The sequence below is a fragment of the Nesoenas mayeri genome (assembly GCF_963082525.1).
Source record: "Nesoenas mayeri genome assembly, chromosome: 11".
NCBI classification, from domain to species: Eukaryota; Metazoa; Chordata; class Aves; order Columbiformes; family Columbidae; genus Nesoenas; species Nesoenas mayeri.
Window position 1 is genome coordinate 18,727,404 of NC_137563.1, and position 12,782 is coordinate 18,740,185.

The 12,782-nt window shown below is 41.5% G+C and overlaps 1 protein-coding gene across 1 annotated transcript; it reads left to right on the forward strand.

The window, feature by feature from the left end:
* Window positions 1–3,478: 3,478 nt before the first annotated feature.
* CHRNA3 (cholinergic receptor nicotinic alpha 3 subunit) lies at window positions 3,479–10,569 on the forward strand (the record flags this gene model as incomplete). Its single annotated transcript, XM_080351462.1, has 6 exons — window positions 3,479–3,563; window positions 5,529–5,668; window positions 5,745–5,789; window positions 6,981–7,090; window positions 8,198–9,209; window positions 10,441–10,569. The coding sequence occupies exons 1-6, from the start codon at window positions 3,509–3,511 to the stop codon at window positions 10,567–10,569; spliced, it is 1,491 nt and encodes a 496-aa protein (XP_080207588.1). The 5' UTR covers window positions 3,479–3,508.
* Between the last annotated feature and the right edge of the window lie 2,213 nt (window positions 10,570–12,782).

Here is a 12,782-nt window from a genome sequence, read left to right on the forward strand (position 1 = left end):
GCTTACAGAGATGCCAGAGAGAAGGTAGAGCAGCTGCCAGTGCTGCGCAGACAGTGTAAAGATGAAGCCCCTTTAAATCCTGCAATAACCCTGGACAGTGAATGTGAAAGAGGCAGTACAGACTTAAAGGATCTTGTGAGCTGCTACACGCTCCTGCAGGGCAGAATAGAGAGGAACTCACCCAGCCAAGCAACCAAGGATGCAGCATGTCAGCCACAGACCCTGCGGTCCACCCGACTGACACCAGACCCATGCAGAGTAGAGACCTCTCTCTCTGCTCTTGTCACCAACAGCACTTTTGGCTCCGTCTCACTCTTACCCTCCTACCAACCATTACTCCTCTCCCCAGTCCCTTCTTCTACTTATCCTCCCCCTCGCTGCCTGAACGCAACTGAAACAAGGCCTCCAGTACTCTCGTCGCACAGCTGGCCTTACCTTATGAACGGTAATGACCCATAACGCCTGGCTCCCTAACCACAGCCTTCAGCTGAATTATCCCCAGTGCAGACAAAAGTTTGAGAAAGGCTTTGGCAGCTCAGTGAGCAGCTGACACAGAGCACAGGCAGATGGAGGCCTCAGACTTGATAAACCCAGAAAAAGCTTTCAAAAGGTACATCCCTGGCCCTGGGGAGATCCCTGTAGAAGTACAGCTCCTCATCAAGGAAATGGTGGGCTCTGCTGGTTTCCATACACTGTGGCCACCTTATTTCTTTTTTTAATCATGAGTGAAGCAATATTCTTCCCTAGTTATGTTCTTGGAAACCACCACTGTATTTTTTTGAAGCTTCCAGAAATAATTCAATCCATAGCAAACTTCAGAACGGAAGATTTCACACAAATTCCTAAAATTTTGAAAAATCCGAGCTTTTAAAATGGTGGTTTCAAAATGGTAAATGTTATTTTTGCCTAATCTTCAGCAGCTCCACCTACATAATGAGCAGAACTGTTCCCAGTTTAACTTGTCAAGGAATTGTAAGGTTTTTTGCTTTTTTTTTTTTTGGCAAAAATTCAAAAAGAAGAGATTTCTGGAGTAAAGGAAACATTAAAAATGTAATCTTTTAAGCTAATATGAATACAATATGGTCTCAGTTCATCAAACAAAATAAACTTCAACATTTCTACTTCTCAGGGTTTTTACAGTAATGCTTGTCATTCAAAGCAGTCATTCAAAAATGTATTTTTCACTATAACAGTTCTTTCAATGGCAATGTGCAACCAACCTTCGCTTCCCTACTAATAAGGAAAAGCCTCTGTTGAGTCCATCCCCATTCCCCACCATTACAAAACTCTTCCACCCTTACCGGTCCTGTCTGCTGTCAGAACACACAGAAGTGCCAGCACCATCAAAAGCACGTACCATGTGAGTTTCTTTGGGACTGTTTCTGCATCTCTGCGGCCACAGCAAACAAGAAAGACCAGCAGTGTTGGATTTTTATAGAAGGAGCATCAATACCCCAGACAAAGGTGGGAAAATATTCTTTTCCTCATCACCTGGGTTGATTAAGACTTGATGATAATAGATCTTAACAAAGCAAAATACCTCTAAAAGCGGCACATTTATTAAAAAGCAAAGGCTACATAGTTTACTGCAGATCTTCTTGGGTAGATCAGCTTTCCCCTAACCATATAAATTCTTATATGTAGTTCTGCAATGCAGTCATGGTGACGTGTTCTTATCACATCGCTCCCCCTAGCCATAAAAATAATCCTTCCACAAACCTGAGCTGATGTCACCAGGAGCTCCAGCATGTGATATTAGAAACAAAATATCTGTGCATACAAACATCACTGAAAATTTCAGTAACTAGGCAAACTGAGCTAAAATACCTGTTTCTCTTGATGCAATGGCTCTTTGCTGCCCCTGTAGATCAGATGTTTCCAAATCATTCAGGTTTAAGCACTGACTTTCAGGGAATATGGATTATGACCTGATCTTTGAAGCTTTAGCTCATTTCTAGTTGAGACTAAAAAGAAACAAACAGAAATCTCAGTTATAATGCTGTTTATACGTGGAAAACAAGAAGACAAAAAGCAAAACTATCTAGTCTCAGTGCTCCAGAAAAGCAAAAAAAAAAAAATGTATCCACAAAGGGTTAAGCTAAAAGAATGGGCAACTGAGTTCTCTGGAAAAAAGAAATAAAATCAAATGGACAGTAAAGCCTATTTCCTCCAAGCTAATACAATTATAGAAATTATCATAAGAACATGTGTCTGGGGATGGAATGAATGATGCTCTGAGAGACAGAGCAAACAGGACAAACAAGCTCTGTACCAAGAGCAGTCTGGTGCTCCTTCTTCCAGTGCCATCTCTTAACATAGCACAAAACGGGGTCATCATTTATCCTTTCCTAACAGCAGGGAGTGAAGCGCCTACTGGTGCAGCCTCCTGTCCCACAGGGCTGCCCTCTTGTAATTTCCAAAAACAAGGCAGAATCTCCCAGTTTTTGCTCTCCGCTCCTCCCTCCACACAGACTGCCCAGATGTGCAGAACAACCAGAGCACGGCTGAGGAGCCTTGCACCACCCGGCCCTTCAAGGGGGCGCAAAAACTGACATGTAACTTAACAAGGAAGCTGATGGGCACCTGAGGAACGGGCCACTTTGCAAATCATGATTTTGTGATTGAACTTCAAACACAACTCCTCATTCTCACCCATCTCCTTTCTCCTGAACAAGAATTTGTGGGATCAAGCCGGGATCCTATACTCTTGTTCTCCTTCCCAAATTTCACCTTTCTAATCCATGAAAGCAGAACAGTCCAAAGACAGTTATTCTCAAGAGTGTAGCTCAAGTTGGTCTCCAAACTCAAACCCCTGGCTCTTGCTGGATCCCAGCCGCTGTGTATTTCATCCTGGGCTTAGACTCCTGGCAACAGCTGTACCCACCTTTAATTACTCCTGGGAATAGCACATCATTTTTATATAGTCAAGCACCAAGCACATGCGCTTGTAAGATGAGACACAGGCAGGAAAAAGCCTCAACCTTAACAGCATAATTGGAAATTCAGGTCCCATGATCTCAGTTCACTGCTAAATCAGGCATCCCTATTGTCAATATTCATTTCAGCACAATTCAATTATAATATTTTTATTAATTAAACTCCTAGTAGCTTGGCATGAGCTTCTGGTAAAGAAAGATCCTGTAGAGCAGCTGACTGGAAAAATCTTTAGCATAGTCAGATTGCTGGGTTCATTTATGCAGCAGTTTAAGGACTCTTGTCTATTATCCTTGCCAGAAGACTGCTCTTTGCCTACAATAACATCTGTTTGCCTGCCATTTATTTGCTGTTGCCAATGCTCTGACAGCCTGAGCAGCTAGAAAGGGGGCAGCACAGCAAACCTAATGGGAGCTCACTGCGCAGAACTGCGTTCGGGGTCCTGCCGGCTGCTGCTTCCAGGCGTTTCACGCATCGGAGGAGCGGAGCTCTCTGTACTTCCCATGCTCGCACAATCCTGGCAGCTACGCTCGTCTTCAACAGCCTCTGTCGACAGGCAGTGATTCCTAACACCATGGACAGCACACGCGCTCTCCTCCTAACTGCTGCTGTTTGCTTTCTCTGCCAAGGTGAGTGATCTTTAATTTGTTTATTCTTAATTGGTGAAGAGAGGGGGTCAAAAAGGTGAACAGGAGATGGCATTGGTGCAAATTATTTTTAAGAAGTGCTGAAGCTCACTCCAAACTAATGGATAAATTTATAGAATCCTAGTATGGCTCTTTGTTAGACAGTTTGTTTTTGCTGTTTATTTATTTTTTTAAATTTCTCCTTGTAAAGTACTTAAGTGGTCCCGACTGAAGATGCCAAACAGGACACACAAAGCCATTTTAACATTAAAAAGAGAAAGCACCTTACATGTAAAGGTGTGGGGTTTACATACTCTAAAGAAGACCACAAGAAAGTGACAATATTAAAGAGCTTTAAATATGTGCTGCAAACAGTGCACATTCTCTCTGCAGATATGGAAAGCACCAAAACATTCAAATAAAAAATCAGAAACAAACAAAAAAACCCGCACGACACATAAATGCACTTCTCTAGATCCAGCGGATGCTAGATTTAATTAGAGTGCTGGTGACATGTAAAATGCTGGCAATTCGGGATTGACTGTAATAGAAAGTCATTAAGATCTAGCTTCAAAACTATTCATCTGAAATATCTAGAAGCATTTATTCCAGAAAATCTTGATCTGAGAGATATGAGATATCAATAAAAATTAAGGGCAAGACTAGCAGTTTAAAAGCGTGAAAGAAATGTGTTTGTTTCTTAGTTAGGAAGTTGGGTCAAATGATTTCACTAATCTGAAAGGAAAACTGTTCTTCAAGTGAACAGGAGAAAGGGAGAAGGGAAAAAAAGAAAGAGGTTTTAGTTGAATACATTTTCACATGAGGGGGGACCCTTTTGTCACACAGAGAGGGGAGCTCTTAGATCAGAATGTAACTCCTGTTTTGTGAGACACTACAGATCAGTCACCTGCAGACACTTCCGCCTCCCATCTCTTTCTCTACTGCAAAAAAACAACCAAACAAACCCAAAACCTGTCTGGCAAAAAATAAATGTGTCCTTGAAAATACTTGTAGATTCATATTTGTGTTTCAAAGGAACTGTAGAGTATGTTCAACAGTTCTGTGCCCTTGCCAAATTCACATAGTGTCGTCCATAAATGACAAAACAGGCCTTTTCAGTTGGAGTGCTTGAGAATGTGTCATCCAGCAGAGAGTTTAAGAGACAGTAGAAGCTACTGGCTTTTAAATAGTGCCCAGCTGTTGGGATGGTTATTGCCTAGCTAGCTCCAAGAGTATAAAGGTACGTTGAAATCCACGCTCTCACACCTCATCCCGAGACTGCTGAAAGACCTTGTTGTTTAAGAATTTCAGTTTGCAGCTTTTCTGTTGGTTGTAAGATACCATGAGCAGCAGTTATCAGTGGCAAAATGGACAACAGGATTACAGATAAGAATTACTTAGAATAATAAACAGGCAATCAGCACATTTCTTTGAATATGCTCAAAAGTATTTGAATATAATGGTTAGTCAATTTTTAATCCTTTTTTTCATATTTTAACAAGCAGGCTGTTATCATTCCTGTAACCATGCAATCACAACTCAGGCTAGAAAGCAGAGTTCTCATTTCCTAGGAATCCTCTTACTGCAAAACAGTCCAAGAGCTTACAAGTGGCTTGGTCTATCGGCTTACACTTACAGCTCCACACTCCTGCAGCTTTGACAGGTCTAAGGGACTAGGTCTGTAAGGAAAAAGTGCTTTTGTACCTCCAGGTCTTCAGTAACTCCCTGAAACTATTTTCTGAACCCATTTGCAGAGATGTGAGAAAAACTCTGTCATAGTATTGCCTTTCACTGCTTTTCTTCGCCCAGCCTAAGCAAATGCCAATCATGACACACTTATGTGAGGCCTGGCCTTTCCCCAGGCATCACACGGATGCTAAGCAGTTCATACACAGCAAGTCGGGTACCAAAAGCAGCCCCCCCAGGTGCCACTGCCCCACAGGCGCTCACCCGCCGTGCCCTCCATAGGCTGCGGCGGCTCTGAGGCTGAGCACCGGCTCTACACAGCCCTGTTTGAGAGCTACAACCAGTTTGTCCGTCCCGTCAAGAACGTTTCGGACCCTGTCATCATCCAGTTCGAGGTGTCCATGTCCCAGCTGGTGAAGGTGGTGAGTACCTGCCCGCTGGGGTGCCCGCAGGGGATGGGGTGGCCGGCGCCTTTCCCGACACAGCTCTGTTTTCCAGGATGAAGTCAACCAGATAATGGAAACCAACCTGTGGCTGAAGCACGTAAGTAGAGCTCAATGACAGCACCAACCCACCATGACCAGGGCGGGCAGACCCAGCCCTCAGGGGCCGAACGGCCGCCCGCCTAGCGAGGCGCCTGCGGGCTCCCGGGAGCACCGGGCTCAGCAAGCCAGCATCAGACGTCCCTCCCCTGCAAAGCCGCAGGGTGGGGAGGCACCACGGGCACCAGCGAGGCCCTCACCGAGACCCTGGGCTCCAGCACCGGCCGCGCCGCCCTCCCCGGCGCGCTGCTGCCCCCCAGCGGCGCTCGGCGGCCGCGGAGCGCTGACGGACGCCTCGCTGGCCCGGCCGGGCCCTGCAGGGGGCGCCCCCCGCCGCGGTACTGGACCGGCCAGAACAGCGGCCCCGTCACCACCGACCCCTCCTCGGTCTCGCCGCTTCCGGGTGCCGCAGCATGTAAACATGGGCCTGGCCCAGGGTGCAGATGGAGCCCAAACCTTCCCGCGGTTGGTAGTGTCGCTAAATACGGTATTTTTGGTCTGAAAACCTCCAGACACGCTGCCTTGGCGCACACCCACACGCAGAGGTCTCACTCAGCATCACCCGGCGCTGTTCAGCTCCCAGAAAGCAAGAAACCTAAAATGTTGACTTCGCTTAAAAGAGTCTTTATAGATTAAAAATGCAATTACTCACTGTTGCAGTCAGCTTAATATCCAACTTCATTCACAGCTTCAGCTTAATATTCAACCTTGTTAAACTGTGGTTTAAGGAGCCCTAACAAACAAGACTTACTTAACAAAGCAACGACACCTTGCAGCTCTTTCTGACCAGTCATGTTTCACTCAATGCTCACATCTAGCACCAGAGCCTCCTATAAATTTGTTTTTACTATCTCACACATACGTGGCTTTTTGAGACCTATTATTAAAGTCCTGCACTCTCTGGCAAGAAAGTGTCTTGTTCCCTCTTTCACCTTGTTGCAGCTACGGAGCAGACATTCCTGGGACACGGAGGCACAAACGTCCAAGTCAAATGCAGACCAACAGCCCCACAATCGCCATGTGAATAAACATCAGACATACGTGTTTGTTAAAGAAACATCTGATCATTGTAGTATCCAAAATAAAACCACCCTAGAAGTGATATGACAGCACTCAGTTTGAGTCTGTCTGCTCTGCACTGATTTTCAATTTCTCCACAAACCTAACAGAGACTCATTTCTTCCCTAATTAGATCTGGAACGATTACAAGCTTCGGTGGAATCCAGCAGACTACGGAGGTGCTGAATTCATTAGAGTACCATCTGGTCAGATCTGGAAGCCAGATATTGTTTTATATAACAAGTAAGACTCTTGCACATTTATCTTCTTACTTTGGGAAGAAGGGGGGTGATGTTACTAGTTTTTTTAAAATGATGAGCAGGCTGAGTTAACTGATTAAAACCTGTTTTTCAACACACCTGTCCCACACCTCTGTACTCACCTCCGTGCCACCTACATCAGCATCACAGGGCAGGCCAAAGGGAACTTTGCTTTTCCCCTCACAAGCCTCCCCTTTTGCTATAATTTTAATCACTGCCTACAAGGAGGTGGTAATAAATTCCCTTACACAGGAGAGTTCTTGTCTGCAAATTCTTTTTAGCAGTTAACTCACAATTTGACACATTTACAATAGTGTTGACATACAGAAGCAACAGGTAAAGTTTACTTAGGATGTCTGCTTCTGAGACTATGAGGAGCCAAACCATAACTAATGGAGCCCTCTGCTATGCAGGGAATAGCTCTCTGTGACCTGGGCTGAACTACAAAGATCCAAAAATTAGGGCTACAGAACAACAGCAATGACTCTCCTTTTCTAACTGTGGCCTTAAAACTTTCAATTGCTTTTTTAGTTTTACTTTTTAATATAAACAACTGAACTTGCAGCGATGTAGGACTTAAAAACCCCTCACCAAACACACTCCTTACGCAAACAGGCACCCCGACCCTACTTACTCCCTTTCCACAGTTACTACCTGCACTGTTCATAGGAGAGATGGAAATACCAGCACTGCAAGTAGCCTCTTATCAGCCCTTGGGTTCTGATATGCTTGATCTAGAACAGAATAGAATAGTTCAGTTAGAAGGGACCTACAACCATCATCTAGTCGGATTGCTACGTACAATCCTCCTGTTTGCTGTTTTGAATATGGATTTCACTAAGACATGTTATTATAAGGAAGAATGTTTCCTTTCAAATCCTCTATGGTAAATTTATACAGCTGTTTCTTTCAGTTTTAACTATGCAAATTTATAATGGCCATAGATTCAGTCCTGCACATGCAATTCAGCTCCATGTCAGCATGTAATTGCTGACTTCCCCAAAACAGCTTAAAGAGTTAATGTATATGATCTGAATGTATGAAACCACCTGCAGTAATTGCATTCTAATTTCTGTTATTTGCTTTACAGTGCAGTTGGGGATTTCCAGGTCGACGACAAGACAAAGGCCCTATTAAAATACACGGGTGATGTGACCTGGATACCTCCAGCTATATTTAAAAGCTCATGTAAAATAGATGTAACCTACTTCCCATTCGACTACCAGAACTGCACCATGAAGTTTGGTTCCTGGTCATATGATAAAGCCAAAATTGACTTAGTTTTAATTGGCTCTACAATGAACCTGAAAGATTACTGGGAAAGTGGAGAATGGGCTATTATTAAAGCTCCCGGCTATAAACACGACATCAAATACAACTGCTGTGAAGAGATATATACAGACATCACATATTCTCTTTACATTAGGCGTTTACCTTTATTTTACACTATCAATATGATTATTCCCTGTCTGCTGATTTCTTTTCTGACTGTATTAGTCTTCTATTTGCCTTCGGACTGTGGCGAGAAGGTGACACTCTGCATATCAGTCCTTCTATCTCTAACAGTGTTCCTCCTCGTTATCACAGAAACCATACCTTCTACTTCCCTGGTAATCCCCCTTATTGGGGAATACCTCCTTTTCACCATGATCTTTGTAACTCTCTCTATTGTCATCACAGTATTCGTACTTAACGTGCACTACAGAACACCCAAGACACACACAATGCCTGTGTGGGTGAGAACCATTTTCTTGAACTTACTTCCCAGGATCATGTTTATGACACGGCCTGCCAGTGATGAAGAGAATCATCAGAAGCCAAAGCCATTTTTCACTTCTGAGTTTTCAAACTTAAATTGCTTCAACACTTCTGAAACCAAATGCTGCAAAGATGGCTTTGTATGTCAAGATGTGGCATGCAGCTGCTGTCAGTATCAACGCATGAAGTTCTCAGATTTCAGCGGCAATCTCACAAGAAGTTCAAGCTCTGAGTCTGTAGATCCTCTGTTCTCACTTTCAGTTCTGTCACCAGAAATGAAAGATGCTATTGAAAGTGTTAAATACATTGCAGAAAATATGAAAATGCAGAATGAAGCGAAAGAGGTAAGAACATATTTTACTCAAACTGCAGATAACATTTGCTATCAGTGTGTTTTGTGAGAGAAAGAGATCCCAACCCCATCTCCTCCCCAAAAAAGAAAGAAAAAAAGGACACCACATACCATTATTTTATACAAGTAAATTACCCAAGCTGTATTACATTCAAAACTACGTATATTTGTTAAGTAATTTTGGGGAACAGTTCTGTTGCACGACATTCTCTTTATTGATAACACACTGGGCAAGGCATGTTAAGGTGACCATTGTGAGGCAAACAGATTTGAGTGCCCACCATACAAGATTCAGATTTTCCAAGTTAAAATCTTAATAGTGGAATTAGCTGCCTCTGTGGCCTTCAGGAAGTTCCACTCCCCCTCCCACAGCTTACCATCAATAATAAAGAACGGGAGAACAAATGCCCTTCACAGTGATCATGTTGCTTATTCTGTAGCTGCTGGTTTTCTGTGGTTTTTTGTTTTTCCTTCTCTTAACAAACAAGTTCTAAGCTAAAAAGTGGAAAATTAAGAAAAAAAAAGGCAACAAAAGCATTATTCATTTATTAGCCTTCCTGGAAAAGAATGAAGTAAAAATTTAAATTGTGATCTCAAGAGTAGTAGTAACTATATTAGGTGATCATTTTCATTAATGTATAACATTATAACAAGAGTGACACTGGAGTGTTATATATTTCCACTGTAAAACAAAAATAGAAAAATGGGGTTTTTTGGAAACTTGGTTCTCTCTCTACACTGAAAGTAAGGAGATGAATTTTGCATCATGCACGAGAACAATCAAATTTCAGTACTGCATAAGAAATGTACCAAATAATTATATACCAATTAACCTTTGTGTTTTTACATATGCCTAACAACTAGTAGGAGTAGTCTGCTTCAGTAAAACTTTCTAGACAAACCTGATCACCTAAGTACATAAAGCTTTTCACTTTCAGCATATGGAAGAGAAGTTGTAGCTCACGAAGTCCAGTGTCTTGGTGAACAACTTTTTGCATATGAAGAAGTAGCTTTTGACTTTGCCACAAATAGCACATTCAAATAAAACTTCAAGATGAATTCATTTGTCAATGAAAAGAGTGATATATAAGTTGTACATATAGAAAAGACATACACATATGGGGAAAAAAAAATCTGTACTTCTTATATAAAATGGTACTAATTGCTAATGCAAGCTATTAATCTAATTAACATGCCTACTTGCTATTCAATTTTTTTTACAGATTCAGGATGACTGGAAATACGTTGCCATGGTAATCGATCGTATTTTTCTATGGGTTTTCATCCTGGTATGTATTCTAGGAACAGCAGGATTGTTTTTACAACCCTTGATGGCTGGAGATGAAATGTAAAGATGAAATATGTTGTGAAATCAAATAAAACTTTTGCGAGCCAACTCTACACCCCCACCCCAGCACCTGATGTCTCTCCTAAGTGTAGCAGGATAAGGATCTCTCTTGGCCTCAAATTTGCTTGACCAAGATGGCTTTGTTAAAAATGTGAAAATGTGGTGGAAAAAGAAAATTGAACCTTTATAACAGCTAATCTCAAAGTAATACGAGCTATGCCTGACAGCCACTTTTTGCAATAACTGGCAAAGATGGAGGTAGTACATTAAACTTCATAGGAATGGTTTTAAAAGGGGTTAATAAAGAAACTGAAAATTACATGAATATTTGGAAAGTCAAGGCAGGTTGAAGACTTTGAGCTACCAGCTTTGTTTCCAGGAGCCCGGTGCCAAATCTCTTCAGACAGTGACAGGATCTTCTGAGAATAAGTTCACCCTGAGTTCAGTGAATGCCCTCATGAAGATTAAATGGTTTAGGAAGCAAACAGACCCAATTGCTAGAAAGCAGACATTGCCACCTGGTGTATTAACTGACTGAAACGGCAGGAGGACAAAGGAAAACAAATAGGAAAATAATAGATGATGGTAATAAAGCAGCCATAAACTCTCTGCATCCCCCTATTTCAACCTATGAGAAGACAGGCAGGAAAAAAAAACAACACACACCAACCTATTCAAACCTAATAATGTTTAAAACTGTGCACAAGTAAAACACACACTAAGATGCAGTCTGCAAGGTATGCAAACAATGAAAATATTTTGCTCGGATAGTTTGGATACAGAAGCTTCCTGGTATGATGAAGTGTTTTGTGATAAGAGAAGGCAAGCAGATAGAAAACAGTCCTGTAAAGTACGCTAAATTGCTTCTTAGGCATGCCTTTTTATTCAACCTGTAACTGCCGATATTTAAGAGCATGAATAAAGAATGTAACAAAATACTGTAATGAGAAAAATATTTTGTAAAAATATGAACTGTTCTCTCTGTACCAAGCTGGAAGGTTTTTGAAGATACAGTATATCAAGTGATATGACGTTTATGAAAATAAAGAGTCAAGCTGTTGAAAATTGTGCTTTTTTTCATTTATTTTGACGGAGTGACAAAAACCCATAAGGTAGCATTAGCTACAGTTCAACACATTCAGAAACAGGTTACATAAATAAAGGTTCATGCTTCTGAGCCTATTATTTTGTTTCAGATACACCTGATAAGCTAAGACCCCAAGGATTCTAGTGTCAGCTATCTTACCTGTATTTATCACGATCAGATTATAGACTTGACTAAAAGAAATTCATACATTTGCAAAAATTGAGAGTTACTAATACAGATTGACTGGGACTCCATTGGCCAATATACTGCCAAGCTCCTTATGATGTGATTGGGTAGTCTAAAACCACCATTTAACAAGGGGAAAGAGGTGAGGAGTTAAATAATACATACACCTAATCTACAGCTTTACTTTGCTTTCTGCTCAGGTAAGAGTGAACTTAAGTAATTCAAACCTGAGGACTATAAAAAGAAATTTTGCATTTGAAGAGGAAATAAGGTATCTGAAGTATTTCTGCAACTTCCACACAGAGAAAGTGACCGATGCATTGTTGAATCTTCATAATACTGAGAAATTCAGATTTATTATATTAATGGATTAAGTCCGATAATCTTTGCAAACTCACCTTTAAAATTAATTATGATTAGAACAGAGGAAATATGGATATCCAATGCCAAATGTAATTGTATAACTAAAGAGAACAGTGACTCCCTTTACAACCAGAATTATTTATAAATTGGTATCAGGGGAAAAAAAAGAGACACAAAACATAAAAATTTCCCTGCCTACAAGCCTTAAAAAGCTACACAAGACCAAGAATGTCCTACAGGTGAAATAAATTTTAAACAAACATTAAATTATCTATAAGTTATGACATAAGCCATCAGTGTAATGCCAAACAGTGCCATTCTAAAGCAGATGCAGGAGGGACTCTCTCATTTCCAAATTCCTAACCACAAAAGAGAAAAATTACATTATCAAACATACCACAATATACATTAGGCCGCACATCTAAACATGTCATTATTCATGTAGTAATTTAAGCAAATAAAAACTTGCCAAGACCTGCTCTAGCTTGGCATTGAATTAGCCCTGCAGGATGCAGTTCTGTTATCAAGTACACTGACAAAGTCTGGTGTAGGAAATCCCCCTTCTATTGCAGTTGCTTGCG